We start from the raw sequence: 27,154 nt of genomic DNA, 5'->3' as shown, positions 1-27,154 counted from the left end.
TCACAGATGCTATCGACATCGTTTAAAATGTCACTGCTTTAATTTTACCTGCGCGTGCGGATTCGTTTCCACGGTTGCATTTCAAGAATGACACCAGTAGGGTGCTCTCTAAGTCTGCACTCAGAGATTGCTCCCACTAAGGCAATTTACAGATCCACTTAGCCTACAGCTTTTACTAATGTTTAAAAATGTGCAGATAATGAGATAATAGGATTGGTAAGGCAGTATTATAATGAACGAATGACAAAGGACATAGTAACTAAAGGCCTTGCACATGATTTATGAAATTTTGTATTAATAAGAGAAGAACGACGAGGTTGGAAAGCGCCTGGAAAGATGAGGCTCAAATAATCACGAAGGTGAAAGAAAAGATGAAACTTGAAATCATCGCTGCAGGAAAAGATGACTAAAAGCCTCTAAGATTATAACTGCAAAGAAGGGTTTGGCAAATCAGTTCTGCATTCGCTATCGGATGGATTAGAGAGGATTACAATTGACATGTACAGAGTTCGGGAGAGCCCAGAAAATGATGTTTCAGGTGTTTTGGAAGGAAAGATGAGAGAGCTGCCTGAAAAAGGAAGGGGTGAACATCAAGGTTTTTGGAAGACACCCATTCTTCTAGGAAGAGAAAAAACAAAATGTAGCACAAGAAACAAGTAACAACCTGCAAATACAGGGCTAGAACTGTGAGCAGAGTTGTAGCTTTAAGTTTCCCCAGCTTTGTCTATGTGGCCATTGTGATTTCTTCTGGGCTGATAAGAATTTTAAGAAAGTAAAAGACAATACTATGGGATCCATTTGGTAATTTCGACTTCAGAAACAGGGCAATCCAAAAACAACTGATAATTTTTAAATATAAATAAAGGCTAAAACCACAGGGACACTTGTCAGAATCCCTTTAGTATTTTGAAAGAACCCTGCTTGATTGAGCTGCAAAAGTTATTGGAGAAAATTAAATACTCCTATATTGGGACAAACCAATTAGTTGGAGAAGAGGATAGCTAAGAGTCTACACAGTAAATATCAGCAGAGGCCCCTTTGCTCATCACTGGTTTTGCGTGGCCTCACTGGATTTGAGATCTTTTGTCTGAAATTATGGCATTTAGTCTGCACATCTATCTTTAGTTCTTTAATGAGATCATTTGGACAATTAGTAGCTCGAAGCTCTGTGAAGTCTATAAGGGCTTAGCTGAAGAAGGACATTGCAGCATATGCTCTCTCTTGTATTTTTTTCCTCTAACAATTAGAGCCACACGTGCAAGTAAAGGGCCAACAAATGCTTCAGGGCTCAGGACGTGCAGGTAAATGAAAGCCTGACAGTGGAAGTAATTTCAAGTTTCAGGCTAGAGTTTTATTGGGGTAATACTGAGGAGGGATATGACACACCCTCACATTTTATATGGTCATTTTTCTAGTCCAGTAAAGGGGGTTACAAAGCATAGTCAGACACTAAGGTATATTCCTCCTCAACCCACCTTAAGACCTGGCTCACTTTCAAGTCCCTCGACTCTCTGTCTCATAAAAGGATGAACACCACAGGACCTGTTTGTGGCAGCAGTGGGAAGGGGTATTCCTCGTCTTACAGACCAGAGAGAGCTTACTTGCATGCTTGCAAACCATTTTTCGGTTTTCAGATGCAGCTCTTGTCCTTGTAACCCGTGAGGTGACTGCTGCCTCTGGCCAGCCCAGAAATCACCACGAGCCGAGGAGGGCAGCCAGCGTGGGGTAGCAGAAGCAGCCCTGTCACATCCCCTGCAAGAGCCTCTCTGGATCCTAGGAAGGGAGGTCAAGTTGCAGGGGCAGGATGGTATGGACCAGGCATGTAGACGAGGCATGGAGTCAGTCCAGACCAGGGCCACTGGGCTGCATTTTGGGAGTGGCCACCAGCAGCAAGGAGTAGATGAGATGCGGGATGTGTGGCTTGCGCTTGGCTGGAAGCACAGACCAGGCAGAACAGTAACCGCATCTCTGACTGTTGTTTCCAACCCATGTCACGTTCGGTTTAGGGGCAGAAAAGCTGCTGAAAATGAGGTCACTTTCACAAATATGCCTAAAACACGGATGTAGGGAAACAAGATGCCAAGTGTTTTATTTTCTTGGCTTTTAATCAATGAAAGGTGGGCACATTTTGCAACAGACTTAAGGTCTGTTATTGAAAATATGAGTTATGTATCTCAGGAAGCTAACTCAAAATCATTTGCTGTACTATTCTGTACCCACAGGTGATGGCAAATTATATATTCTTCCATCTTTTCTAAATATTGCATTTCCTTAAGCAGAAACCCCTCAGTGACCTGACCACTATCCATATCAAATAAAGGGAGGACAGCTGAAAGACCAAGCACTTCTACATGCTGAGGAAGGAGCAGGTAGCCCACCTAGCCAAAGACATCAGCCAGCTGAAAGGTGCACCAAAACCAAACAGGAAAGTGAAGGGGTTTGGCTGTGGCATTTTTGACATGTGCTTACTTCTGCACCCTCTACTAGTTGGAAAGTGAATGAAGCATTATACTTCTCCAGTCCCAATGTGGGTTTTCCACTGACTCTTCTCTTTCCTCAGGCCTGGGTTGTCTCCAGCTGCTTTGGGGAAATAACACTGCACCCTTCCTGCAGTGCATCTTGCTGCACTACACAGGTTAAGGAGAAGAGCAGGCGTCATTTATTTAGGTTTAAAAAAATTAATAGGTATTTCATTTCAACTTGTAGGCTTGCTCCTGGCAAGCCAGAGTGGGAAGATTTCCTGCCGTACCAAATGCTTCTCAGAGCAGCAGCTGAAAAGTGTAATTTAAAATTTATATGTGATAGCCTCCCATATTACAAAAATTAAAATACTATGAATCATCACATCAGCATTCTAGGTCAACCTTATTCCCAGATGTGAGAGTTAAAAATCCTAATGAGTTTTTTTTTTTAAGTGAAAGTTATTAAAAGTTATTAAAAATAACTTTCTAGTTAGGAAGTAAAACTTTGTGCTTAAATGCCAAGACACCACCAGGGATACTTGCTTTTATATACTGGACCACGGTACGATGAGTTCCAGCTGGAAATTCCTTAAAAATGTATCCAAATATTAGGAAACACAAGCACAGGAATGAATTCCTGCTCTTCCAAAGTCAGTGGGAGCTTGGCTGAGGACTTAGAAGAGAGACAGAACTCAACTACGGCAACAGGATTCCGATTGCAGATGTGCTGTACAATTAAAAAATAATTACACTGAGAATACTCTTATCCCGTAGTAGCTTGAAAATAAAAGCAAGCCCTAAGTTTCCAAATAAAAAGGAAAGGTAAATCATAACTTTGTAAGATGGGGAAAAAGCTAGGAACAGACAGTACTTTCTTTAAGACAGCCTGCTTTGTCCACACTCTCTAAAACACCCATGATGAAGGCCAATGGCCAAATTTGTTATCGTGGTATGACAGTATCCAGAAACCTTATCAGGATTTATCCCTCATTTTGTAATGTGCTCTACTACAGAAAGAGGGAGTCTCTCAAGTCTTTTGGGCAACTCAGCTTTAATAGAAGTGAAAATGTAATAAAAGTAGAGAGACCTCAGACATGTATCTATTCCTCCTCCAACCTGAGATGTTGTAATGGAGCGCTAGCGTTGTATTCATTACGGTACGCAAAGCACTAGAATGAAGAAACACGAAAGGAAAGGTTAGGGCAAGTTTTCCTTCCTATACCTCTTGATCTGAACTCAAAATCTGTGCAGAGGTTTAATACTTTAATACAGAAATGACCAGCTCTTGTCGCACTGATTTACAGGAAAGAAAAGACCGGAGATAGAGGAGGATATATCACCCGCGCATTTGTACTCTGCTTCAGCTCCTCCTTGGACACTGAAGTCCTTTTGAAGACTTGATGACCCACTACTGCACCAAAGCACTGTTGCAAACCAGCTGCAAGGTTGCCTTTTTGCAATCTGACTTTAAAACAGAATACAGAAAATCTAACAAGGGCATGACCATTAACCTTTAGGGAACATTTAGATCTATTTAGATCATGGTTGGACTTGATGATCTGGTGGGTCTCTTCCAACCTGGTTATTCTATGATCCTATGATTCTATGCTTGTAAATTCAGTTTTGCAAGCGGTAAGACGGTTAATCAAGCTCACCCTTTTCAGCATTAGAGGCAAAACCCTCTTTGATTTACAGTCCTCCAAGCCAAACCAAACAAAAATACAACCTTCCATTTGTAAGCATTCTGTAGAAATTAATCAAGCTACTTCTTTGCTAGGTACGTAGGAAAGGAAGAAATAGAGATTCTTCTCAGCATCTTTACTAGTATTTGGGAATATTCAGATTCAGTTATTATAGAAATATATACTCCTGAAGCCAGATTTTGTTCCCACCTCTACTTCCTCACTGTCTGATCCTGGTTTCACAAGATCCAGGCTCTATATTTACTAGGGCTCTATATACATATATAGACACAAGTGTAGGTACAGAGACAAATAAAGAGGAAATCGTACTCTATTTCTGTAAAGCACTTCCAAATCCCTAGATGAAAATGACTGGAAAAGTAAAAGCCATCATCACAGTCAAATTTCTACTGGCTGATGATGCTACCTGAAAGAGATTCTGCATCCACGCATTGGCACAAACCCAGAACATCAAAAATGTCAGCATGTGCAGTGTGGTTCTGCATAGGTCATTCTGGTTACTTAAATGAAGGTTTAAAATGATATGTACCAAGGAATTCAAAATACTGAAGGAAAAAAACTGGACATGTAGGCAAAAGGCATGTTTTGCGTACGCTTAAGAAATTTGTGACCTTCAAGCTAAAGCAGACAATAACAAAGAAAAAATGATTAAAGAATATTTCTGGGGCAAAATTCTATTAACTGATAAGAGGTTTGGAAGTAACAAATCAGGTAAGAAAATGCCATCAACTGGATTTGAAAGGTTAGTTTTCCTTATATGATTAAAAGATGCCCATTATTTAACCATACCGGGAAAGACTATTGTAATCCATCCCAAGAAAAAACCACAATGATTAGAAAGTTTTTGGAATATTCTTTCCATACTCTCTGCACTTTTTCCTTTCTTTTTTTTTTTTTCTTCCCTTCAATGAGATTGTGAGAGATTTAAGCTTGCTCGGGGACAGATAACTGAAAAAAAAATCATAGCAGTTGTAAACTGTTTAGGGAGTGAATTACTGTCTCCTCTTTTATTTAGGATTAGACATACTTAAACAAGATCAGTAAGGGACTTTCTTTAGGGAAAAAAAAAACAGTGGCTGTCAAGAAGAAATATTTGTTATACCTAGAAAACTAAACAGTTTTCTACTCATAGTACATACAATATAGCTGGAAATAAAAGCACAAGTGAAATATTGTTTGGAAGGAAAAGACCAAAAATTATTTGTGTCTCAAAATACAGGGGAAACCCATGGAAAAGAATAAAAAGCCTGGAATTCCAGAGAAATTCTGGCTTCCTGTTTGAAATCTGACATTCTCTAAGACTGGGCTGTGTATTAGAAGTTGAGATGTAAAACTGAGTGGTGGTCATCTGAAACAGAAGCTTGTTCAGATCTTCTGAGTAGAAAGTCTCACCTCGCTGCAGTTTCTTGTACTAAATCTACCCTTCTTTGTTACATGACTTTAGGCTTACTATGTATTTTTATTTTCTCAAACTGATACACGAGAATAATGATTCCAGCTCCATTCGTACTAGTGATGTACACATACTCCAGGATAATTTAGATTTACACTCCCTAAATTTTGCCAGGGAAACAAACTGTTGCTTTTGAAGTTCTGAATTTTTATGAGTAATTATCATATTGTCCTTATGTTGAGGACAATACAACTTCAAGAACTCACGTAGCAGTCTGGAACTGAATGATGTGTTCCTTGAGACCTCTGAAACCACCCTGTTTTACTATGGGAAAGATAGAGGATGGTGTGTGTCCTGGATAGCTTCCTCTACCTCTAAGCAGTGCCAGGAGAAGCTGCAGAATGAAGCAAGAGTCCTACCACTGCTGTTCAGCGCAGAATGAAAAGGAGCCGCTTCGATTGCTGTTTTGATCATATGCTGAAGGATAGTGAGAAAAGAGCTTGGGTGGTGTCACAAAATACCTATGGAAAGGTTACTTCTTCACTTCCATGCTCCCAGCAGCCCAAGATAGGTTGAAAAGTGCTCTGATATTCTATTCCATGGTCTCATTCTTTATGTCAGGTGAAAAACAGCCTGAGGACTGTCATTGTGTGTATCACCTACCTGTGATTTCCCAAGAACCCGGCACCATTTGGAGACAGATGGAGCACAGCATGTTTAACCATTTTCCATCCCTATAACCAGTGTCCCTACCGTGTTCTGGGCAGTAGGAAGGGAGGCACAAGAACTGGCCTACATCAGCTCCACATTCCCTGAAGAGATGTAGACAGTTTCCATTTTCTTTGTGCCATCTGAATGCAAAGAAAGGAAAACAGGGCAAATTAATTGCCCTGATATATTGACCGTGGCTATCTGACATTTTTTAAATGTTTGGGCTGTGGGCTCAAAGGGTGAGGCAGCACTGGTGTACATGTAGATACAGACGGTTGCACACTTACAAAAGGATTTTTTAATGGCAGCCAAACTGAAAAGGAGGAAGCACAAGGAAAATATATGCAAGTAATGGAGTGAGAACACTAGTTTCAGCTTTCTGAATTCCCATGTAAGGACAGTGAAATTTCACAAAGAAAGCATTCCTGCCTTTTATTTTTTTAGTTTCAAGGACTGTACAACACTGTATTTAACTAGTGACAAGTTTTAGTGTGTCCTAATCAAACCTAATCACCTCTACTTTCTACTAGGTACTACACTGATCAATGGAAAAGCTTTCTAGGCAAGAACTTGGAAAATGATAAAAGCATTTGCCATAGTTATTTTCTGCTTTTGACAATGATATATGTCTGTACAGCTCATCAGTCATCTCTTGTAAAAACAGTGTGGCACTTTGATCAAACAGCCAACAATAGCTTCCCGCGTAAGGTAAAATGTTATGAGAGGCTATCAGATAGAAATCACATTTTCTCTGAACAATAGGAACCCAGAAATGATGTGCTTGATTTACTTGCAAATAAAATCACGTGAAAGGTGATATCTTCACACAGGTTAAAAAGACAGTGATCCTTTTATTCACCTTTCTGTGTGTTAAACAAACTTCACTGTCATGTTGCAACTGAGATGGAGTGTCTGGGCAGTGATAAAGAGGCACATTCCAGCCCTATGAAACATAACTGCCACTGCTGAAAAATTACCTGCATTAAACCTTACACTTACCCCACAAATTTTAAGAGCACGATGTGGGAGTTTGATTTTGATTACAGTCCTCTGTCTGTGTGGTAGGCAAAGGTCTTTAACCTACACGTTCTGAATGTACTAGGTACATAGTTTCATCAATGTCATGCCTCATTTGGTCAGTGTAGGATTTTATCTAAAACCTGAGGCTTTTCAGTTTACACTGTATATGCAAACACCACCTTTTACTGGTGTTCTCTGCCTTTTGTTTCATTGACAGGATCTATGGTATTTATAGAAAAGGGAGCTGGAGGCATCTTAAACTTACTTTACTCACTCAGATTCCTATTGAGTCGAGGTCTTCAAAAGAGAAAGGTTGTTTATTTGAAGACCAGTGTGTGCCAGAGCCAATGGAGCTGAACACTTCTGAGCCTTAGAAAAATTGCCACTCTTCCTTTTCTACTCTGCCTTTCCCCAAACCTCTACTAATTGCAACAGCATTAATTTAACAAGGGCTGGAGCAGATTCTCTGTTTCTGAACATAAATTGAAGTAAAATATATTATCCCAATTTATTTTTGCAGTCTGTAAATGACTGATCATTTTTGTAGAAAAGGTAATACCAATGTAGATAATCTTCTCTTGATGTTGTGCTATAAGATGTGTGTCAAGATTCACACAGGTATTTAGGCATTTAACTTCCATTTATCTCAAAGAACAAGTGCATTTGGATTTTGGGCTCATGTTCACATAGCACAATGTGTCTGGAGTTCATACTAGCAGAAGAAATTGATCTCCCAAGTAACAGAGAGTGAAGTTGTGATGCTTTGTAGGTGATGGTCATCGTTACTGACTGAAACAAACATTGGAAGAAAGAATCTCACCCAATTAAAACACTAACAGCTGATAACCAGTTGGGTCTTCAAGTCAAAACAACCACAGAACTTCATGCTCTGATGTAGACAAGGATCACACCACCTTTCTGACACGTATTTGACGTATAAACTGAACGATTCCTTACCTCAGTTTTAGAACCTTCTATTAGCTTCTGATTTTGCAGAGCTTAAGGTGAAACAGACAGGTATACAGTGCTACACTTTCGGGAGTATTGGCCATTCAGACTTCCACTGCAGGTTCAGTCTGATGGTGGGATTCACTATCTGGCTCCATTCTCAGCTCTGACCTAAAAATTATCTGCACAGTGTGATTGCAAAAGTAGCTCAAAGACAAAGGGAAAGGCACAGGTAAAGTTTCAAGAGAAGCTGGAATTTGAAGTGAGCAGAGAAGTTGCCTGTAGCCTACCATGACGCTTGTAACGGGGAAGGGGGTGTCTCAGCTCAGAAAAGTTTTTTTAATTGATTAGTAGTCACTTTTTTGGTGACTTGATCAAGAAAAATACTCATGAATCATATTGTCTTAAGGAATATGCCATCACACAGCTGACAAGAACATCAATCTCGGCTCCCATGGCCTCCAGGCCCATTGCTGCTTTGGAGTTACCGCAGTGCTCAACTCCTCCTGCAGGCAGCAGGCCCCATGAGCTAGAGAAGATATTTAATCATGCAAATCATGATTAATCTCCCACTTCTTTACCTACTTAACTTTCTGAACCAGCTCAGTGTCGGGGTCACATTGATGCCAGTGTTGGTGCAAAGTGGAGGGGGTAGGAACAGGAGTGGTGGCTGTTAGGCTTGCTTAGCTGAAAAAATACCTGAAAAACTCAGAATAGCGAAGTTTTTCCTTCCCTTCTTTTCCAAAGAAATGTACCAGCAGCATGGTATTAACACCACAGCTTTCCAGTTCTGCTCCCTATAAAACAGAAACTGTATGATTAATTATTATACACTGTATGTTTATTAGTATCTATTCACCACAAATCTGGAAATATTTATTTGAATTGGAATTTCACAAGAGATATTTGCAATTTAATTACTGTTCCCAAAGCCCTCAGAGCTGAATAACTCTTGGTAACAGTACTACACGTTCTGCCTCTAAGTATTCTGTATGAAAGATGAGTACAATTTACAACCACCTTTGGTGTATTTTATTATTTGAACTGAGAAGATAGCTAGTTAAATCCCTAAAAACCATTACGGTTAGGGGAATCGAAGCTTTAAATAAAACTAATAGCTTTATAAAAAAGTTTTTAGTCAGATATTTCTAATGTGTTACAGCCATTTAAAAACATCCATGATACTTTAAGAAATGAAACTAGAAAACCACAAACATTCAGTGCTCTATTATAACACAGTCTTGCAAGGCTTCTTGCACTTTTTCAATGTTACTGACTTTTCTATCTGTTTTTTAAATCTGATGAAGAGATTTGTGTAGCCAAAGGATGCAAGTTATTTCAACTCAAGAGCATCTTTAACAAACCTAAACCCACGCATAATGCTGCATTTCTGTTCTAGTCTTCTTTCAGCACTAGCACACTGTCATTTCTTTGAACGCAACAAAACACTAAGCAACATGAAGAGAGTAAGTCTGGAGGGATTTCAACAAACTATTCTTATGACATCTAAATAGCCTCTGTGTCTTTTATCTGGTTGAAGAGGCAAGATGAAAGACGAGTCTATTCATAAGATTTAATACTAATGGTTATCTAGCTTTCAGCATCATCAATAACAAGTCCCATTAGCCCACTGTGTGTTTCATGCTTACTGCATATGTGACACAGTTATTTCATAGTTAAAGAGGTAACATTTCTCATTTCCACTGCAAGCTACAATTCACTAAAAGCCAGTGATACAAGTTATTTATGAGTGAATGTAGAAAAAAAACTTTTCAAGCCATATGCAAACTGTCCTTATTGAACTTCTATCATTTAACTGCAGGCAAAGAATATTTAAATACCCACAAGAACTATCTTTTTAAAGTTTAAGCACTTCAGATTACTGTGAAGACTGATGCATAAACATTGGTATATGCTTTTTTGAAAGTCAAAAGTCAAACATTCATGTATGCTTATTTGAAATTCAAACTCAAACTATGCGTCAGAATGCAAAGTTCTTTAAGAAGAAACAGAAGAATCCACATATTTTTCACTGCAGTGAGATTTAATCAGCTTTTTGTGTTTTTTCTTTTTTTTTTTTGCTTACATGTTAAAGGAGACTTGCAGAATTCAAGAAATAAGCTTGCTGTTGTAATTTTTAAAAATGAACTCATGATTATGCAATTTAATGCTTCCAATTTACTTGCCTCACAATAAAATTGGTGTTGGATGGAAAGGAAACAGAAAAACGGAGTTTATAAGTCTGTAGCAGAAAAAGTTTTTTCTTCTATTCATGTTTCTCTAGTTACAAGCTAGAAGAAGATGTACAAACAATACCTATCTCATCTTATCTGAGATGACAAAGCCTATCCCTGGGTTTATAACAAATATGCACCTACTTGTTGGCTACCCTCTTTATCAGTGGAAATTCCAAAGTGGAATTGGCAGATGTCCAAACACCATGTTAGTGAGAGTTAAATGTATTTTAAAACTACAAAACAGTACATTTCTTTAAAACAGGGTATGCAATAGGAGACTACAGAGACTACAGCTTAAGGGTAAAGTTTCAAAAAATTGTTTCTCCTAGAGTTAAAACTATTAAAATAAAGTACATGTTAGTACATAATGCTTTTTTGTCCATAGAATCATTAGCTTTTGCTGCTTAGCTGTATAAATTAGTACCGACATGACAAATCTTTGTTAGAAGATAATGAGAGTTCTATTAATATTTCTAACACCTCACCCTCTTGAGCTTATGTAAAAGAATAACTTACCTTTGGAATGTCGCCCTTGGCAGTAAGAATGAAGTGGTAACCTAATCCTGGAACTCTAAAAAGGACCAGACTGGGGGCTTTGAGTTACAGAGCTACTATCTAAATTGAGTGAAAGTTTGTATTCTGGTGTATCTGGTGGCTTCAGCCCTGGGAGGGAGCACCACAGCAGCATTTTGGGCTGTGTGCTTTAGAGAAAGCTGAGGCACACAACAGCAAAACCATAGTGATGTTCTGAGTCTCATCTCGATACAAGTGCAGGATGGGGCAGGGATATGGATCTCAGCTGGGGAACTCAGACACGTTCCGGTGTCTGATGATTCAGACAAGGAATCCCCAAGACCAAGCCCTGATGCCTCACAAGTCTATATGAACTACTGAACGTGTGTGTACATATTATGATACAAATACAGGCTTTTCTTCCTAGAGTAATAATACCTTGTACACTTCTCAAAAGCACCATGAACTGCTGAATTATGCAACTGTTCCTTTTTAAGCAAGATCAGATAACACAACATTTATTCCTTATTACACAGACTGTTAACACAGAAGGTTGATGCTGCAAACACTGAGTCACGGACACAGACCTACCTAATCCTGTAGCTACCCACTGAGCTTCTGACATTTAGGACCTGATACTGCAGCAAGTAGCAACAAGTGCCACGAAAAAGAAACTTACCGCACAGTGAGACAGGATTTTCAGAATAATGTACCTAACTGATTTTCAAAACTCCTCTGAAATGTTAGCAGACTTACTGTCTCTTGATTCTTACCATCCTTCATTGCAGAATTTGCCTGAGGCATGACTGGTAAGTATTTATCATGATTAGAATCTGTAATATGTTCCTTGCTTTCTTACTTGCTTCCTGGGAGATGGTATTTGCTGCGCAATGTCTTGTTTAATAGAAATGGTAAAATTAATATATATTTTGGATTGAAATTGTTTTTTGTTAAGATATAAGGAGAGGGAATAAATGAAGAACAGGGGCAGAAAGGAGAGAAGAGTCAAGAAAAACAATACCTTTGTTTTGATCTGCTAGTAGTGTCCCAAATCTTTCCAAAGTTAAGACTAAGTATTTGCAAATTTTTCTGAGTCCACTTATCTGAAATGCTCTTTGTTTTTCAGCTACTAGGTCAGTCAATTCATCATGCCAGGCTTCTGGCAACCCCTGGAGGCAATCTAGACTTCACTCTAAGCAGCCTAGCTTCAAACATTGCTCAAGAACATCCAACTTTCTCTCATTTTGAGACTCTCCAAGACAATGAGACATATTCTACAGCTCAGTTCTGGGTAGAAGCATTCAACAACATTCAGCATTCCCATTACCTGTGGATTTGTTGTTGTTTTAAGTGACAACTAATGCCATGGAATTCCTATGCTGTGTGGTTAGTGCCTTCTAACTTCTGCACCACTCTAGTTAAAAAGAACCAGGTTGCCAGTCTTGTAAGTCTGCCTGTAATCTCTTGTTCACTGTGTGCACGTGTGCCTGTGCCATGAGTACATCAGACTGCCTGCTCTGGAGAAGTCAGTGTGGACCTTCCCAAAAGACTGAGCCAGTTAAGGCTGGGCAGATTCTTTGGCTTTTCTTCCACATCAACTTTAATATTGGAAAAAGAAACTCCTCAACTGAAATATTTTTATTCAGATAACAAAGTCCACTGCAATCCCGTACAAAGTTCATTACTAGGTGGTGAAACTTTGAATTTTAGATGTGCCAGTCAAAGTCTCAGTAAAAGTGGCAGAGAAACAAGCACCCTGGGAGCACAGCACGCAAACTGCTTTTTCTTTTCCTAACACAGCATCTCAATGAGTATTGAGTAGTATCTCCATCCAGTAAATGATTGACTGGGACTTCTGTCTACACATGGGACAGGGGACATACCTGGATGTACCTGGTGATTAAATAAAATTGCTGACTAAAGTTTATACCTTTTTTTCATGTTAGTAACATTTTCTATCTAGTAGTAGAGACTGTGATTACTTTGAACAACCAGCAAGCTTATATGCAAATTGTACAAGCGTTGTGGAAATGATGAACTATCGCAAATACCAGATTTCTGTTTCAGTATCTCAACTTTAAAATAACATAGTCAATTAAAACCCCACATTTTTATGCCTTATCTGCTTTTCCTGAAAGTCATACTAGGACTACCATAATTATTAAAAATAAGAGGTAAAAGCATATGCACTGATTCACTGCTTATAAAGATAATCAACTTCTTCTGGGAGAAACGGAGAAAGGGAAGAAAATAAAAAATAGAAGAAAAGTAATAATTTGGACTTTGCCAGGTAGAAATATAGAGACCAGAAGAGTTTTTACTCCCCAAAGAAGCTTTACTCCCCAAAACTATTTAACTCCTCTTTTGAACAGACAATAATACCATTTTTAACCATACAAAATAATGTTTTCTGGTTGCAATAACTTCAGATTATTCTCAACGGAGAATTCTGAAAACAAATTTTAAGCAAGATAAAATAGAGACATTCAGGCTCAGGTATGTAATTAGCTCCCAATAAGCTTATGTGTTTATAACTAAATCTGTCCAACTGTATCGAAGTTTCTCTGGAAATCTTATCCTATAGCTGTGCATTCATGCAGAATAAAGGTCCTTTTCTCCCACTGCCATGGCAGTTAAGTCTCAATTGAAATTGGTTTTGAGCAGGAGACAACCCTACTAATCCCAGCTATTTTAACCTGGTGACTGATGAAAAGATTCAAAAAAGGATATGGTCGTTAGTCATTTTAATTGAACTCTGGATGCATATTGAGGGAGCAAAACCTTTATGCATCAGAAGACAGTTTCTGTTTATGCCCAGTAAATATTAAAGGTGTTAGCAATGATGCCACTTTCATTTTATATCCCAGGCAGGTAAAAAAGCAAAGAACAAGAGCTGGACCAACTCTTTGTACGAAGTGCTGATGCATAACAGGTTAATAAAGCAGAGCCCTGTATAAATTTCTTACTGAATGCTTCCAAAATGAACGATGGCTGCCCCATGCCTAATTATCCATTTGCAGTTCATAACTGAAAGCAAGTTTGTGGTGACAAACGCATCTTTCAGCTACACTATCCAATTTAAGCGTGCAACAAAAGCAGTGCTGCAGATGCAAGCAGCTCCTTATAGTAATGGCTGGATATAATCCATCTGTACTCTCTCCCCGCTTCGCCCCAGTTCATCAGCTTCTTCTGTCTAAGTGTCAGGTCCTGTACTTTGGTCACAACTACCCCATGCAATGCTGCATGCTTGAGGAAGAGTGGCTGGAAAGCTGCGCAGTGGAAAAGGACTCGGAGGTGTTGGTTGATAGCTGGCTGAACGTCAGCCAGCAGCGTGCTCAGGTGACCAAGAAGGCCAACAGCACCCCGGCTTGTACAAGAAATGGTGTGGCCAGCAGGAGTAGGGAAGTGATCATCCCTCTGTACTTGACACTGGTGAGGCCTCACCTTGTATCCTGTGTTCAATTTTGGTCTACAAGAAAGACATTAGGGTACTGGAGTGTGTCCAGAGAAGGGCAACAAAGCTGGTGAAGGGGCTGGAGGACAAGTCTTACGAGAAGTGGTTGAGGGAAGTGGAGAAGAGGAAGTTGAGGGGAGACCTTATTGGTCTCTACAACTCCCTGAAAGGGGGCTGTAGGGAGGTGGGTACCGGTCTCTTTTCCCAAGTAACAAGCAATAAGACAAGAGGAAACAGCCTCAAGTGGCACCACAGGAGGTTTAGACTGGATATTAGGAAAAATTACTTCAAAAGGGTTGTCGGGCACTGGGAAAGGCTGCCCAGGGAGGTGGTTGAGTCACCATCCCTGAAGGTGTTTAAAATACGTCTAGATGTGGTGCTTGGAAACGTGGTTTAGCACTGAACTTGGCAGTATCAGGTTTATGGTTGGACTTGATGACCTTCTAGATCTTTTCCAACCTTCTATAGATCTTCCAACCTTTCTTTTCTGTCCTGTGATTCTGTTTTCAGTATGCTCATACCTTCCCCTCTCTGTTCTCAGCCTCATTCAATCTTACAGGAGCTAGCAAAGACTCCACGCAAGGAAAAAGGTAGGTTATACTGGCAGAATTCAGAGGAAAACAGCCAGAAGAGAGCAGAAATTTATCTGCTCCTTTCACTGATGAGCTGTATTTGGCACTTGCTAATGGTCTGCAATCCATTGAAACTTCTAACCCAGCTGGAAGATCACACTCCAAGATCATACTCTACTTCTTCAGGTCTGCACCTAAGCCATTTGTTTCTGGAAACAGACCTACCTAAAGCAATCTTTGCCTTTGCTCATTTCAAACCAACTCAGAACAAGCTGATATTACTGCAACAGCAGCACTTAAGTAAGTTTACGGTATCAGTTTCTCTCCGAAAAGTCATCTCTTCTCATATGGTGATACAGAGATTTTTCCAAAGAAAGTAGAAATGTTACTTTGAAACAGAGGCTTACAGAACCTAAATAACAAAGTGAGCACACAGTAATAAAATACATTAATTCCATACATTTCATCAGGAAATTCAGAAATTACAAACATTTTTCTTTCACAGTTAGAAAGTAGTAGACAAACTGTGCACTTTCATTTAAATAAAGCACTAATATCGATGCTTATATACTTATCTAAAAACTCTGAAAACACAACAATGTTCATGGGAAATATGACAATGCTTTTGTGAAGTAAAATCTATCTCTATTTCATACCTGAAATATAGTTTCTTCTCCAGCTGTTTTCAAATCATCTTCTTTCCCAATGATTCTCTGTAGCTGTATTTGTTAAAACATGAAAAAATACAGGAAAATTACAAAACTGGTCTCCTTTTTCAGAAACTTGCATCAATATCTCCTTTTCTTAATTATGAAGCCATTATAGGTCTGCAAGGTTCTCCAGTCATGACAAAATATTTGCATACTTAAGGGTATTTTGCTACTCTGACACACTTTTTTCCCCAGAAATGTATTATCAGCTGTGGTTAATATAACAAAGCAGAACATATGAACCTTTCTGTTGCAGCTCAGCACTTACTCTAGTTTTAGAGATTTTCTTGCACTAGAAGCTTAGCATTCACTCCATATGAATTTGAAACTCAGGGGAACAACATCAAAGCTCATTCTGGAAATAAAAATTGTTCTGTGATCTTCATGCTGTACTTCTAGACAGCTTTACATAGTTTTAGAGGTTTGCGTAGCTTTTATAGTTCTGCTACAGACATGATCTTCTAGAGATGAAAAATGAGATTATATGCAGTTATTCAAGAAAGAATAATTTAATTAAATAAGAAATGTATTTTCAGAACTGGCATTAAGCAGAACGTGGTTTGAGTTTCCCCTCTACTCCACAAATAAATGAATCTCAAATGTGTTAGCTAAGAAGATTTTTGGAAGTACTAAAATGACTCACATTTAAAAATCAAACTTCCACTGTCCCAAGCAGAGCTCTAAGGCAATACAGAAAGTGCATTAATTTGCAGCACGTCAGGGACATCCCAGCTGCAAGGATTCTTTCATGGTATTTTAGCCTGGGAGGTCAACACTACCCCAAGAATGAGTGATTGCAACATAGCACAAGCTACACCTACCTTTCACAGACATTTGCATGAATCCTCAAAAGGACAGCAAAAATGAAAGAACAAGGGACTTATTACATTTCAGGTATAGATAACGACTTACAACAAGCACTCTGGATTTGGAGACTTTAGGAAAAAAATCCATGACCAAATTTGAACAGCCGCTTTTTGTGAGGTTTTCAAATCTCTTTTCAGGGCTTTATTTTTTCCCCATTTTTTCTTATGATTTTTATTGAGAAATGATATGGGCTTGTAAGTAGTAAGTAGGAAAAAACTACCTGTTTGTGTTGCCAAAAGTCTTACCTTGGCCTTCAAATCTTGACAAATTCATCTTTTTTTTAATAGCCTCAATTTTTGAGTTCCTCAGGACAGTGAGGGCAGTGTTATTTTTAAATGCCATGTCATACCTATACACACGCAATATAATTTTTTTCCCCAACTGTTCTGAAATATTTATTTATTGTTTTCTTACAGTGTATGTAAATCCTTATAGTGCTTGAAATTCTGCTCAGTAGTTTTTAGATTTTCTCCAGCACAGGGTAGCAACTACTCTTTAGCTTCTGCCCTCAAGAAATGGACTCTAATACTCAACAGCCCCACGTAACATTTATCTGTATTTACAGCTTTTCATCACTGGAAGACACTAATGGCTAATTCAAAGATAATGAGACCTATTATGCGCAACTGATGTCTCTTTACTAAAGACATACTAAGAAGTAATCTTTTCTGAAGAAGACAAGAGCTGATAGAAAGGTTGTGTCAATCAAAGAGCATCTTCCAGTTGTTTAAGAGAAGTTAGTGCTTGCAGATACTCTAGGACTGCAGAGGTGCTTGGTATGAAACCACCACAACTGCTGGTTCATTCAGCCCTAAATGAACCTCTGAAAGTTTTTTTGTGGTATCTGTTATCCAGGACAAGTGTATAAAGACAATCTATTTAGAAAGTCTGAATCACGTAGCTCTTGCATGTGCCATCAGGGTTACCCCACTTACATTCCCAGTAGTTTTTGGAGATTTTGGGATCTTTGGTAGCCTTATTATTGATGTGAGGTCTCGGATCAATGTACATGAGTTATTATGTGCACAAGTCTTGCACCCTTAGCAAGTTTGCGGACAACACTAAGTTGGGTGGAAGTGTTGATCTGCTGGAGGGTAGGAAGGCTCTGCAAAGGGATCTGAACACGCTGGACCGCTGGGCAGAGTCCAATGGCATGAGGTTTAGCAAGGCCAAATGCCGGGTCCTGCACTTGGGGCACAACAACCCTGTGCAGTGCTACAGACTAGGAGAAGTCTGTCTAGAAAGCTGCCTGGAGGAGAGGGACCTGGGGGTGTTGGTTGACAGCGACTGAACATGAGCCAGCAGTGGCCCAGGTGGCCAAGAAGGTCAATGGCATCTTGGCTTGGATCAGAAACGGTGTGACCAGCAGGTCCAGGGAGGTTATTCTCCCTCTGTACTCGGCACTGGTGAGACCGCTCCTCGAATACTGTGTTCAGTTCTGGGCCCCTCACCACAAGAAGGATGTTGAGGCTCTGGAGCGAGTCCAGAGAAGAGCAATGAAGCTGGTGAGGGGGCTGGAGAACAGGTCCTACAAGGAGCAGCTGAGAGAGCTGGGGTTGTTTAGCCTGGAGAAGAGGAGGCTGAGGGGAGACCTCATTGCTCTCTACAACTACCTGAAAGGAGATTGTAGAGAGGAGGGTGCTGGCCTTTTCTCCCAAGTGACAGGGGACAGGACAAGAGGGAATGGCCTCAAGCTCTGCCAGGGGAGATTTAGGCTGGACATTAGGAAAAAATTCTTCACAGAAAGGGTCACGGGTGGACGAGGTGCTAAGGGGCATGGTTTAGTGTTTGATAGGAATGGTTGGACTCGATCTGGCGGGTCTCTTCCAACCTGGTTATTCTATGATTCTATGAAATCCCCCATTACCGAGTTTTATGTGAATGTCTTGGAAGTGCAGAGTTCACAAAAGTATCTTATTGTCCTCACAAAGACGCAGATAACATGGCTCTAAGTCTTTGCATTCTGGCGGGGGCTGATTAAAGAATGGCAACTAATATCTGTGAACAGGCCATTTCTACCACATTATCTTCACCCTGGAGTTGCAGGGCAAAGCAACAAATCCTTGTGGATGCCTACCTCAAAATACAGACTGGCGTGATTCTGGGACCTAATACTGAAATATCTCTTGTATTGTGAATGTTACCATTGAAACATGAATGAAGCAGAAATTAAAATTAGACTGGCTTGAATACAGAGAAGAAGGAAGGAGAGAGAGTAAGAATCTCTCCCTGGGTAGGGACTCTTGACTCCTACTGGAAAGGAGGAAAATGTGCACAGAAATTGAAAAGCTATGGAGGACAAGATAAAGTCTCTTGTTGAAAACACGGAATTGTATTCAAGATTTCCTGAATCTACTAGGAAATCCTGCATCTCTCACTCCTTTAGTGTCTGATCCACAGAGGTCCGAACAGCCTGTCTCTATTATGTGTTGCAGGCACTAAGGACTTGGGTTGTAGCTTCTGCTTATCACCCTTCTCCCTTTCCTGAATGATCCACATGAAACATCTTGTGCCTGTTTATCCAGTAACATGTGAGAGCTGAGATAAACACAATTTAAAGAATGATGGACATTTTGCAAACAAAAAGGCTAAGTTCTTACCTCAAAGAATTTACTGCCTAGATCAGCAAATAATGTAGATGTACATAGATGTCTAACAGGTTTATAATAGATGGGAAGGAGGGAGAAGTGTCAAAGCAAGAAAATGAGCTAGCACTGAAATTTCTTTTCCCATCACATCAAGCTTACAGTAACTGTCTCCTGATTACTGTTTCTTCACTACTCTTTTCCACTGCCCTTTTCTCTCACACGTTTCCTGATACTGTTGTCAAAAACAGTGTGGAAATAACTAACAGGATAGTTCAGATGTATGTTCCTGAGATGCCAACTGGGACAAGACAAATTACGTATTAGCCACACAATTTACTAATTTATTTTATCTACAGAAGTTTTTATGATGTGTACTGACCCAAGGCATGTAAAGATTAACACACGTATTTCCAGATAATTACATTCAAGAGCATTTCTTTTTCAGAAGTAACCTAAAAAAATCAAGTTCTGCTTTAGAATAGTCACTGCTTATAAATGTTAAGTAAATAGTCATATGAGAAAACTCATCTTCTGACTAGCCTGCATCCTGTGGGACTTGTTTGAATTTAAAGATTCTTAGGAGCTGACATGGCAATTTATATTTTTTATTTTAAGCCCACTCCATATTAATTTACCAATACAGCCCATAAAGGAAATTCAAACTAACCATCTATCTAAATAGAATAATTTTCATGGAATTTTATTGCCTCTTCAGGAATCAAATTATTGTTAATGATTCGTATAACGTTTTCACCTCTGCTCCTGATGACTTTCTGCTGTTCTTACTGGCTGATTCAATTAGAATACCTGAAATGAGTAATGGGTATTAAAGATACGGCATACTGTGTGCCTCTCAAAGACAGTTGTGCTGTATTTGTGCAAGAAACTACTTTTTTTTGCTTAGCTGACACAGTCCTTATTTAAAGGAAGTGCTGCTAACATGGCATTTTGGTGCAGAGGCACTACAAGCTGTTCACTTGTGCTCATGGACTTATTTTCGCCTCTAACGTAGCATTTTGTAGATGAACAATACAGCCATAACAGACACATTTCAGTGATGAGGGCACTGCTACTCTGATAACAATTCATTAGGATTGTACCAAGCTTAGTAGGCTAAAACTGAAGAGTTTAGTTAGAATTTGATTTTATTTTAATCAGCAGAATAATTAACATTTTAACAGACCATATTCTTCAGGTTTAAAAGACTTTGTGTAGCATCAAATGAATACAGGGACTCTGCAGGCTCAGTTAGGCACTTCTGGGAACATTGTCTTGGGAAATGGGTTTAGTTTAAAGTACTATTTTCAAATAATACTACTGAGTCTAAGACTATTTTAAAATATTTAAAAATATATTTAAGTATGATTCATCAATTGTAATCTTGCTAAGAGACATTTCACTGAAAAATGGCTATTGGTGCATGCTAACAGCTATTGTATCACTAACTCAGAGTATACAACTATGAAAATACACTTAAATATATTTTCTGTCATTTCTCTATCGAGTTTTGGATTCTATGGTTCTCTAGAGTTGTTGCATTAAGGATCATCATTAACTTCATCCTAGTGACAGAAAATAATTTGCTTTGTAGTGGCCATTTCAGCTTATAAAATTGTCTCTAGTCACCTCCGATACAAATGAAGGATCTGAGGCAATGAATGGAGTCTATGTAGCTGGGGGAAGTCTTAAAAATTATATTTGCTAGTTTTACATTCTAGAAGTAATTTTACAGTGACAAGAAGCGTTTAGTTAACAGTTTCCTGTTAAATACTTTAAAGTTGAATGAACTATATAATTAAGCCTATTCTTCTTTAAAGCATCAGAGCAAGATTTTCTTCATTTTTAACCATCTGTATTCTCCCCCATATTTAATAGAAAATACGGGAAAACCTGCTGTTACTCTCTGAAGTGTGAATTGATAAAAAACCTGTGCAACAGCAAACAAAATTAATAAAACCCAGGAAACGATGGTGAATTAAAAAAGTGACTTAAAATATTTAGAGAAAAAAAAAGACTCTTCTAGATGATTATTTAAAGTAGCTGATTGGATTAAGAAGGGTACAACACAGAATCAACTTCTATCTCCCTAGTAACAGATTTTTAGATACAAATCAAAGGTACCACTTATAAAAGTGGATTCAAATATAATAAGTATTTCTACAGCAATGTCTCCTTTCATGTAAAATATTTACTAAGTATATGACCACAGGTTAGATTGTAAGATAGGCTTGAAATTTTAATGAATGAGGCTCCCGTGATCCAAGAGGAGGTGGTCAGAGCCTTGCTAGCCCGACTGGACAGCCACAAGTCTATGGGGCCGGACGGGATTCACCCTAGGGTACTGAAGGAGCTGGCGGATGTGCTGGCGAAACCCCTTTCCATCATCTTCCAACAGTCCTGGAAGACTGGGGAAGTCCCACTGGACTGGAGGCTGATGTTGTGCCCATCCACAAGAAGGGTCGCAGGGAGGACCCAGGGAACTACAGGCCTGTCAGTCTGACCTCAGTGCCAGGGAAAGTCATGGAGCAGGTGATCTTGAGTGCTATTATGAAGCACATGCAAGAGAACCGGGTGATCAGGCCCAGTCAACACGGGTTCACAAAAGGCAGGTCTTGACCAGACTAACCTGATCGCCTTCTATGACAAAGTGACTCGGCTGCTGGATGAGGGGAAGGCTGTGGATGTGGTCTTCCTGGACTTCAGCAAAGCCTTTGACACAGTTTCTCACAGCGTTCTGCTTGAGAAACTGTCAGCCTCTGGCCTGGACAGGCGCACACTCTCCTGGGTGGAAAACTGGTTGGATGGCCGGGCCCAGAGAGTAGTGGAAAATGGTGCGAAATCCAGCTAGAGGCCAGTGACAAGTGGGGTCCCCCAGGGCTCAGTGCTGGGTCCAGCCCTGTTCAATGTCTTCATCAATGATCTGGATGAAGGCATCGAGTGCACCCTTAGCAAGTTTGCGGACGACACTAAGCTGGGTGGAAGTGTTGATCTGCTGGAGGGTAGGGAGGCTCTGCAAAGGGATCTGAACAGGCTGGACCGCTGGGCAGAGTCCAATGGCAGGAGGTTTAACAAGGCCAAATGCCGGGTCCTGCACTTGGGGCACAACAACCCTATGCAGGGCTACAGACTAGGAGAAGTCTGGCTAGAAAGCTGCCTGGAAGAGAGGGACCTGGGGGTGTTGGTTGACAACCGACTGAGTATGAGCCAGCAGTGTGCCCAGGTGGCCAAGAAGGCCAATGGCATCTTGGCTTGGATCAGAAACGGCGTGACCAGCAGGTCCAGGGAGGTTATTCTCCCTCTGTACTCGGCACTGGTGAGACCGCTCCTCGAATCCTGTGTTCAGTTCTGGGCCCCTCACCATAAGAAGGATGTTGAGGCTCTGGAACGAGTCCAGAGAAGAGCAACAAAGCTGGTGAAGGGGCTGGAGAACAGGCCTTATGAGGAGCGGCTGAGAGAGCTGGGGTTGTTTAGCCTGGAGAAGAGGAGGCTGAGGGGAGACCTCATTGCTCTCTACAACTACCTGAAAGGAGGTTGTAGAGAGGAGGGTGCTGGTCTCTTCTCCCAAGTGACTGGGGACAGGACAAGAGGGAATGGCCTCAAGCTCCGCCAGGGGAGGTTTAGGCTAGACGTTAGGAAAAAATTCTTTACAGAAAGGGTCATTGGGCACTGTAACAGGCTGCCCAGGGAGGTAGTTGAGTCACCTTCCCTGGAGGTGTTTAAGGCACGGGTGGACGAGGTGCTGAGGGATATGGTTTAGTGTTTGATAGGAACGGTTGGACTCGATGATCCGGTGGGTCTCTTCCAACCTGGTTATTCTGTGATTCTGTGATTCTGTGATTTAGCAATTATAACCCATTGGGCTATTTAAATACTTCAAAACAAATATGCATATAAGCAAATACCTTGAAGAATTCTTTCTTTTCAACTTGCTCATTGCCATCTGCATCCAACATTTTAAAGGCAATCTGAAATCCAGTCTGGGGTTCTGCAACAAATGGCAAAAGAATTTTATTGTATGCACACACACACTCTACAGTAGTAAATATTTAATGCAAAAGGAACATTGCCTAGATCAGTTCTCCATCATTATGTATGTACGTGATATTTCCAGTAAACTGTATGTATCTCTTTAAATGTAAACACACTTTTAAAACATCTTTTAACTACTATTTCAAGGGATAACTGATGCAATGATAAAGCAAGAAATGCTAGCAGCGCCTAAGTCCAACCACGAATGTTCATCAGATCCCAACAACTGTGAAAACGTCCTATGTTCTACTGTCCTGCTCTTAACCATTCTCTACAGATGTTTCCATAAGCCCAACTTCTGAAGCCTAGTTCTGCTCTGTTTCTTTGAGCTCCTTTTTCAGGTGAGAAGACTGGGACATGCCTTGAGAAAGCAATACTTATTCCCAAGCCGCATGAAAGAGCTACTGTGCTCCTCAGGCACTTTTTGCATGCATTACTGTTCGCCAATATTTGCAATCTTCTGCAGCAAACAGACCAATCTTGTACTCGTGGCCAGCTCGCTCGGCTCCTGCTCCCGCTGTGTTAGCCCCAGGCCTTTTTTTCTTCCTTTCTCCTCCCTCCCTAAACAAAGTACTCAAATATTACTGACAAGTAATAAACCACCCTTTCTGGTCTTTTTGGACAAAAGCATGTTTTGTACGACTCTCATCAAGCTCATTTTTTCAGGAATTTTATACAATTTTACCCTGCATTTCCTTCACCAAGTGGATGTTTCTCTTCAACACAAAAATGTAATGAGTTCCAAGTCTCGCAGGCACTGTAAAAACACGGTGTGTTTTAAGCTCCTTCCCACAATTTCCTGATCTTACTTTGCTTACAGGAGGTGGCCTCGCTCATTAGGAAGCCCACACAGGAGCAGCATGCTGCTGAAATGCAATTCCAGTTCTCTGCAGTAGCAAGCACTTTTCCCAGTAATTTCTGGAGCAGGTGAATTAATTCCACAACCCAGTCAAGTCTGGTATTAACACGAAAGCTGCGGACCTATTGTCTCTAGAATAGATTCATGCTTCCAAGAACAGTGTTGGACTCATGAGGGCAGTGATGTAGTATCTCTAAAAACTATAATGCCCTCAGAGCTTTTCTTTTGGAAATATATTCTTCCAGCTCCATCCTGTAAAGTTTTAAGTCTTGCTTTTAAGAGTATCTTTCTACAATGGGTGCAAGTTAAAGAAATACCCTGTGGTTAAAGAAAGTACTATTTTTACATTGTAGGAATAACTACATCTTCAGCAGCCAAATAACGTTCTCCGTGGAGCAATCCTGTGATGCAGGGATATTTTATAAATACCGTTACAATCTGCATAGCAGAGCCCTTTCCCAGCAACTGGGTTGTAATAATTAAAACTAGTACAAAAGCAAGAAGAGCCTATCCTATAACATATTTAAAATAAAAGTAATTGATGTATTTAATAGTAACTCATACCATCTGTGCTGCAATTTTCAGATAAGAGAGCTGTTACTGAAAATATAGGACCTAAAGCTGCTTATACTGTTCAGAGATGACATACTTATCTGATATGATGTAACCACAAAGGTATGTGTTCGTAAAATAAGCACAGTTCAAAGACTACCTCAGATATATTTGTATTTAATTAGAATCAGGCAAAATTCCAAAATCTCAACAGAAGGGCTTCATCTTGGCTGTGAGTGCAGGTTAGACTTAGGTGCTTCCCCTCCAACTATTCCCAGGTTGACCAAGCTGTCAGCTTCTGTGACTGGTTAATTGAAATGAAGCTTTGAGTAAAGGTGAAAACTTCAGAGGGAGACGGAGGAGAGGAGAGGAGAGGAGAGGAGAGGAGAGGAGAGGAGAGGAGAGGAGAGGAGAGGAGAGGAGAGGAGAGGAGAGGAGAGGAGAGGAGAGGAGAGGAGAGGAGAGGAGAGGAGAGGAGAGGAGAGGAGAGGAGAGGAGAGGAGAGGAGAGGAGAGGAGAGGAGAGGAGAGGAGAGGAGAGGAGAGGAGAGGAGAGGAGAGGAGAGGAGAGGAGAGGAGAGGAGAGGAGAGGAGAGGAGAGGAGAGGAGAGGAGAGGAGAGGAGAGGAGAGGAGAGGAGAGGAGAGGAGAGGAGAGGAGAGGAGAGGAGAGGAGAGGAGAGGAGAGGAGAGGAGAGGAGAGGAGAGGAGAGGAGGAGGAGGAGCAAAATTACATTTTCAAGTTCAGTGTTGTTAAAGACAGTGCATTTTTACGACAAGCAGCAATGTCTGGTTAGCAGAACCGGAACTGTCCTGTCCTAGTGGCTCTTTTCCTGTTTCCCTATTGTTCTGTCGGTGACTTAGAAGTCATTTAAAAATTAATGACTGCTTTAAGAAATCTCACATTCATTCTCACCAGTGAGAGAGACAGGTTGTGTACTGACATGGGACACTTGCTAGGTAAAGATAGAGGCACTAATGCCTGTTGATATTTGCTTTCAAAATCATCGGTGAGATCCTCCTCTGGGTAACCAAAGCAGCCACATTAGCACAGTATTTTACCCTGTATCAAAAGGTGCATTTGTTTTTGCAGTTCAATACATTCCTATATAAATTCTGTGAAAAGTAGGGTTATTTGACTATCTGGAGAAGTGGAACAACTTGTGCTGATACTGCTTCAATTTTCTAATTGTTTCAACCAATAAATCAGTGTGAGTTTACTTACAGCTGCCATAGATTTTTAAAGAAATAGTATCTTTGGCACCTATTTCTGCAACTTTAATTAAGGTATTCTGAAGTTATAATGTGGCTGTCATGGTTGTCATTTTTTAAAAAAAGATCACTCTTTTTTGAGTTGCGATAAATATTTTGAAACTGGGCTAGACTCTTGTTTTATTTCTGATTCTAAAATCCACTTGAACACATGGTATAATGCATGTACAAGTTGCGTGTAGCATTGAGGAGTTACACTGGTGAAATAGTATATTTGTATGCTATCATAATGCACACAATACTATTTAATGCTGTGTACTAGGTGAAGTTTCCTACAAGACCACCCTTCATGCCACATTGTAAGAACAAATGCCAGTCTGCTGAGAAATGACATAAGTTGCAAAAGGGCGACCTAAACTGTGTGAGAGGTGTGTACTGACAGTCATTATCATAGAATCACAGAATGGTTTGTGTTGGAAGGGACCTTAAAGATCATCCTTTTCCACCCCCCCACCCCCACGATGGGCAGGGACACCTTCCATTAGACCAGGTTGCTCAGAACCTCATTCAACCTGGCCCTGAACACCTACAGGGATGGGACATCCATGACTTCTCTGGGCAACCTTTTCCAGTGCCTCACCATCCTGAGCAAAAAATTTTTTCCTGAGGTCTAATCTAAATCTCCCTTCTTTCATGTTAAAACAGTTACCCCTTGTCCTATCATAGCACTACCTGATAAAAAGCCCTTCCTCAGCTTTCTTCACAGAATCACTAGGTTGGAAAAGACTGACTGGATCATCGAGTCCAACCATTCCTATCAGTCACTAAACCATGCCTCTCAGCACCTCATCCACCCATCTTTTAAACACCTCCAGGGAAGGTGACTCAATCACCTTGTAGGTCTCCTTTAAGTACTGGAAGGTTGATCATATTCTCTCCACTCTCTGGCGACCAACGTTACTTGTTTGTACTACACCGTGAGGGGGTAGAATTCTAGAGCAAGGAAACCTTGTGAAATTGTTTAAGGCTCTGCCATGGCCCTTGCAGCCACGGAAGTGATGAGGTTCAAGCATCTACAGCTCATCTGGAAAAGAAAGACTGCTTCCTTCTCTCTTTTTCCCATCCACTGATACCGTGAGATCTAGTATGCCTAGTTTTGTCCCTTGTCTTACCTGTTAGACCTGTATAAGTCTGTCAGGCAAGACGGCATGTGGACTACTAGACGGACAAGCATGTGGACAACTTTGCTATTAGTCTATGGGTCTCATTGCGTAATGCTCATTGCACACATCTCAAATCTCAGGATTTTCCAGCCTCATCTGCACTT

General features: G+C 40.4%; 1 protein-coding gene across 2 annotated transcripts in view; it reads right to left on the bottom strand.

The window, feature by feature from the left end:
• Nucleotides 1–27,154, bottom strand: part of MICU2 (mitochondrial calcium uptake 2) — a 141,007-nt gene that overhangs the window by 7,284 nt on the left and 106,569 nt on the right. Inside the window, exons 6-8 of one of the 2 annotated variants that reach the window (XM_069883527.1) lie at nt 23,081–23,163; nt 15,670–15,732; nt 8,937–9,034 (exon numbers count right to left, since the gene is read on the bottom strand). In XM_069883527.1, the coding sequence (XP_069739628.1) occupies nt 8,937–9,034; nt 15,670–15,732; nt 23,081–23,163 (244 nt within the window). The remainder of the gene's footprint in view (nt 1–8,936; nt 9,035–15,669; nt 15,733–23,080; nt 23,164–27,154) is intronic. The other variant, XM_069883528.1, reaches the window with a different exon arrangement.

Source organism: Phaenicophaeus curvirostris, chromosome 1 (assembly GCF_032191515.1).
Source record: "Phaenicophaeus curvirostris isolate KB17595 chromosome 1, BPBGC_Pcur_1.0, whole genome shotgun sequence".
Taxonomy (NCBI): domain Eukaryota; kingdom Metazoa; phylum Chordata; class Aves; order Cuculiformes; family Cuculidae; genus Phaenicophaeus; species Phaenicophaeus curvirostris.
This window is presented reverse-complemented; position numbering and strand designations above follow the sequence as displayed.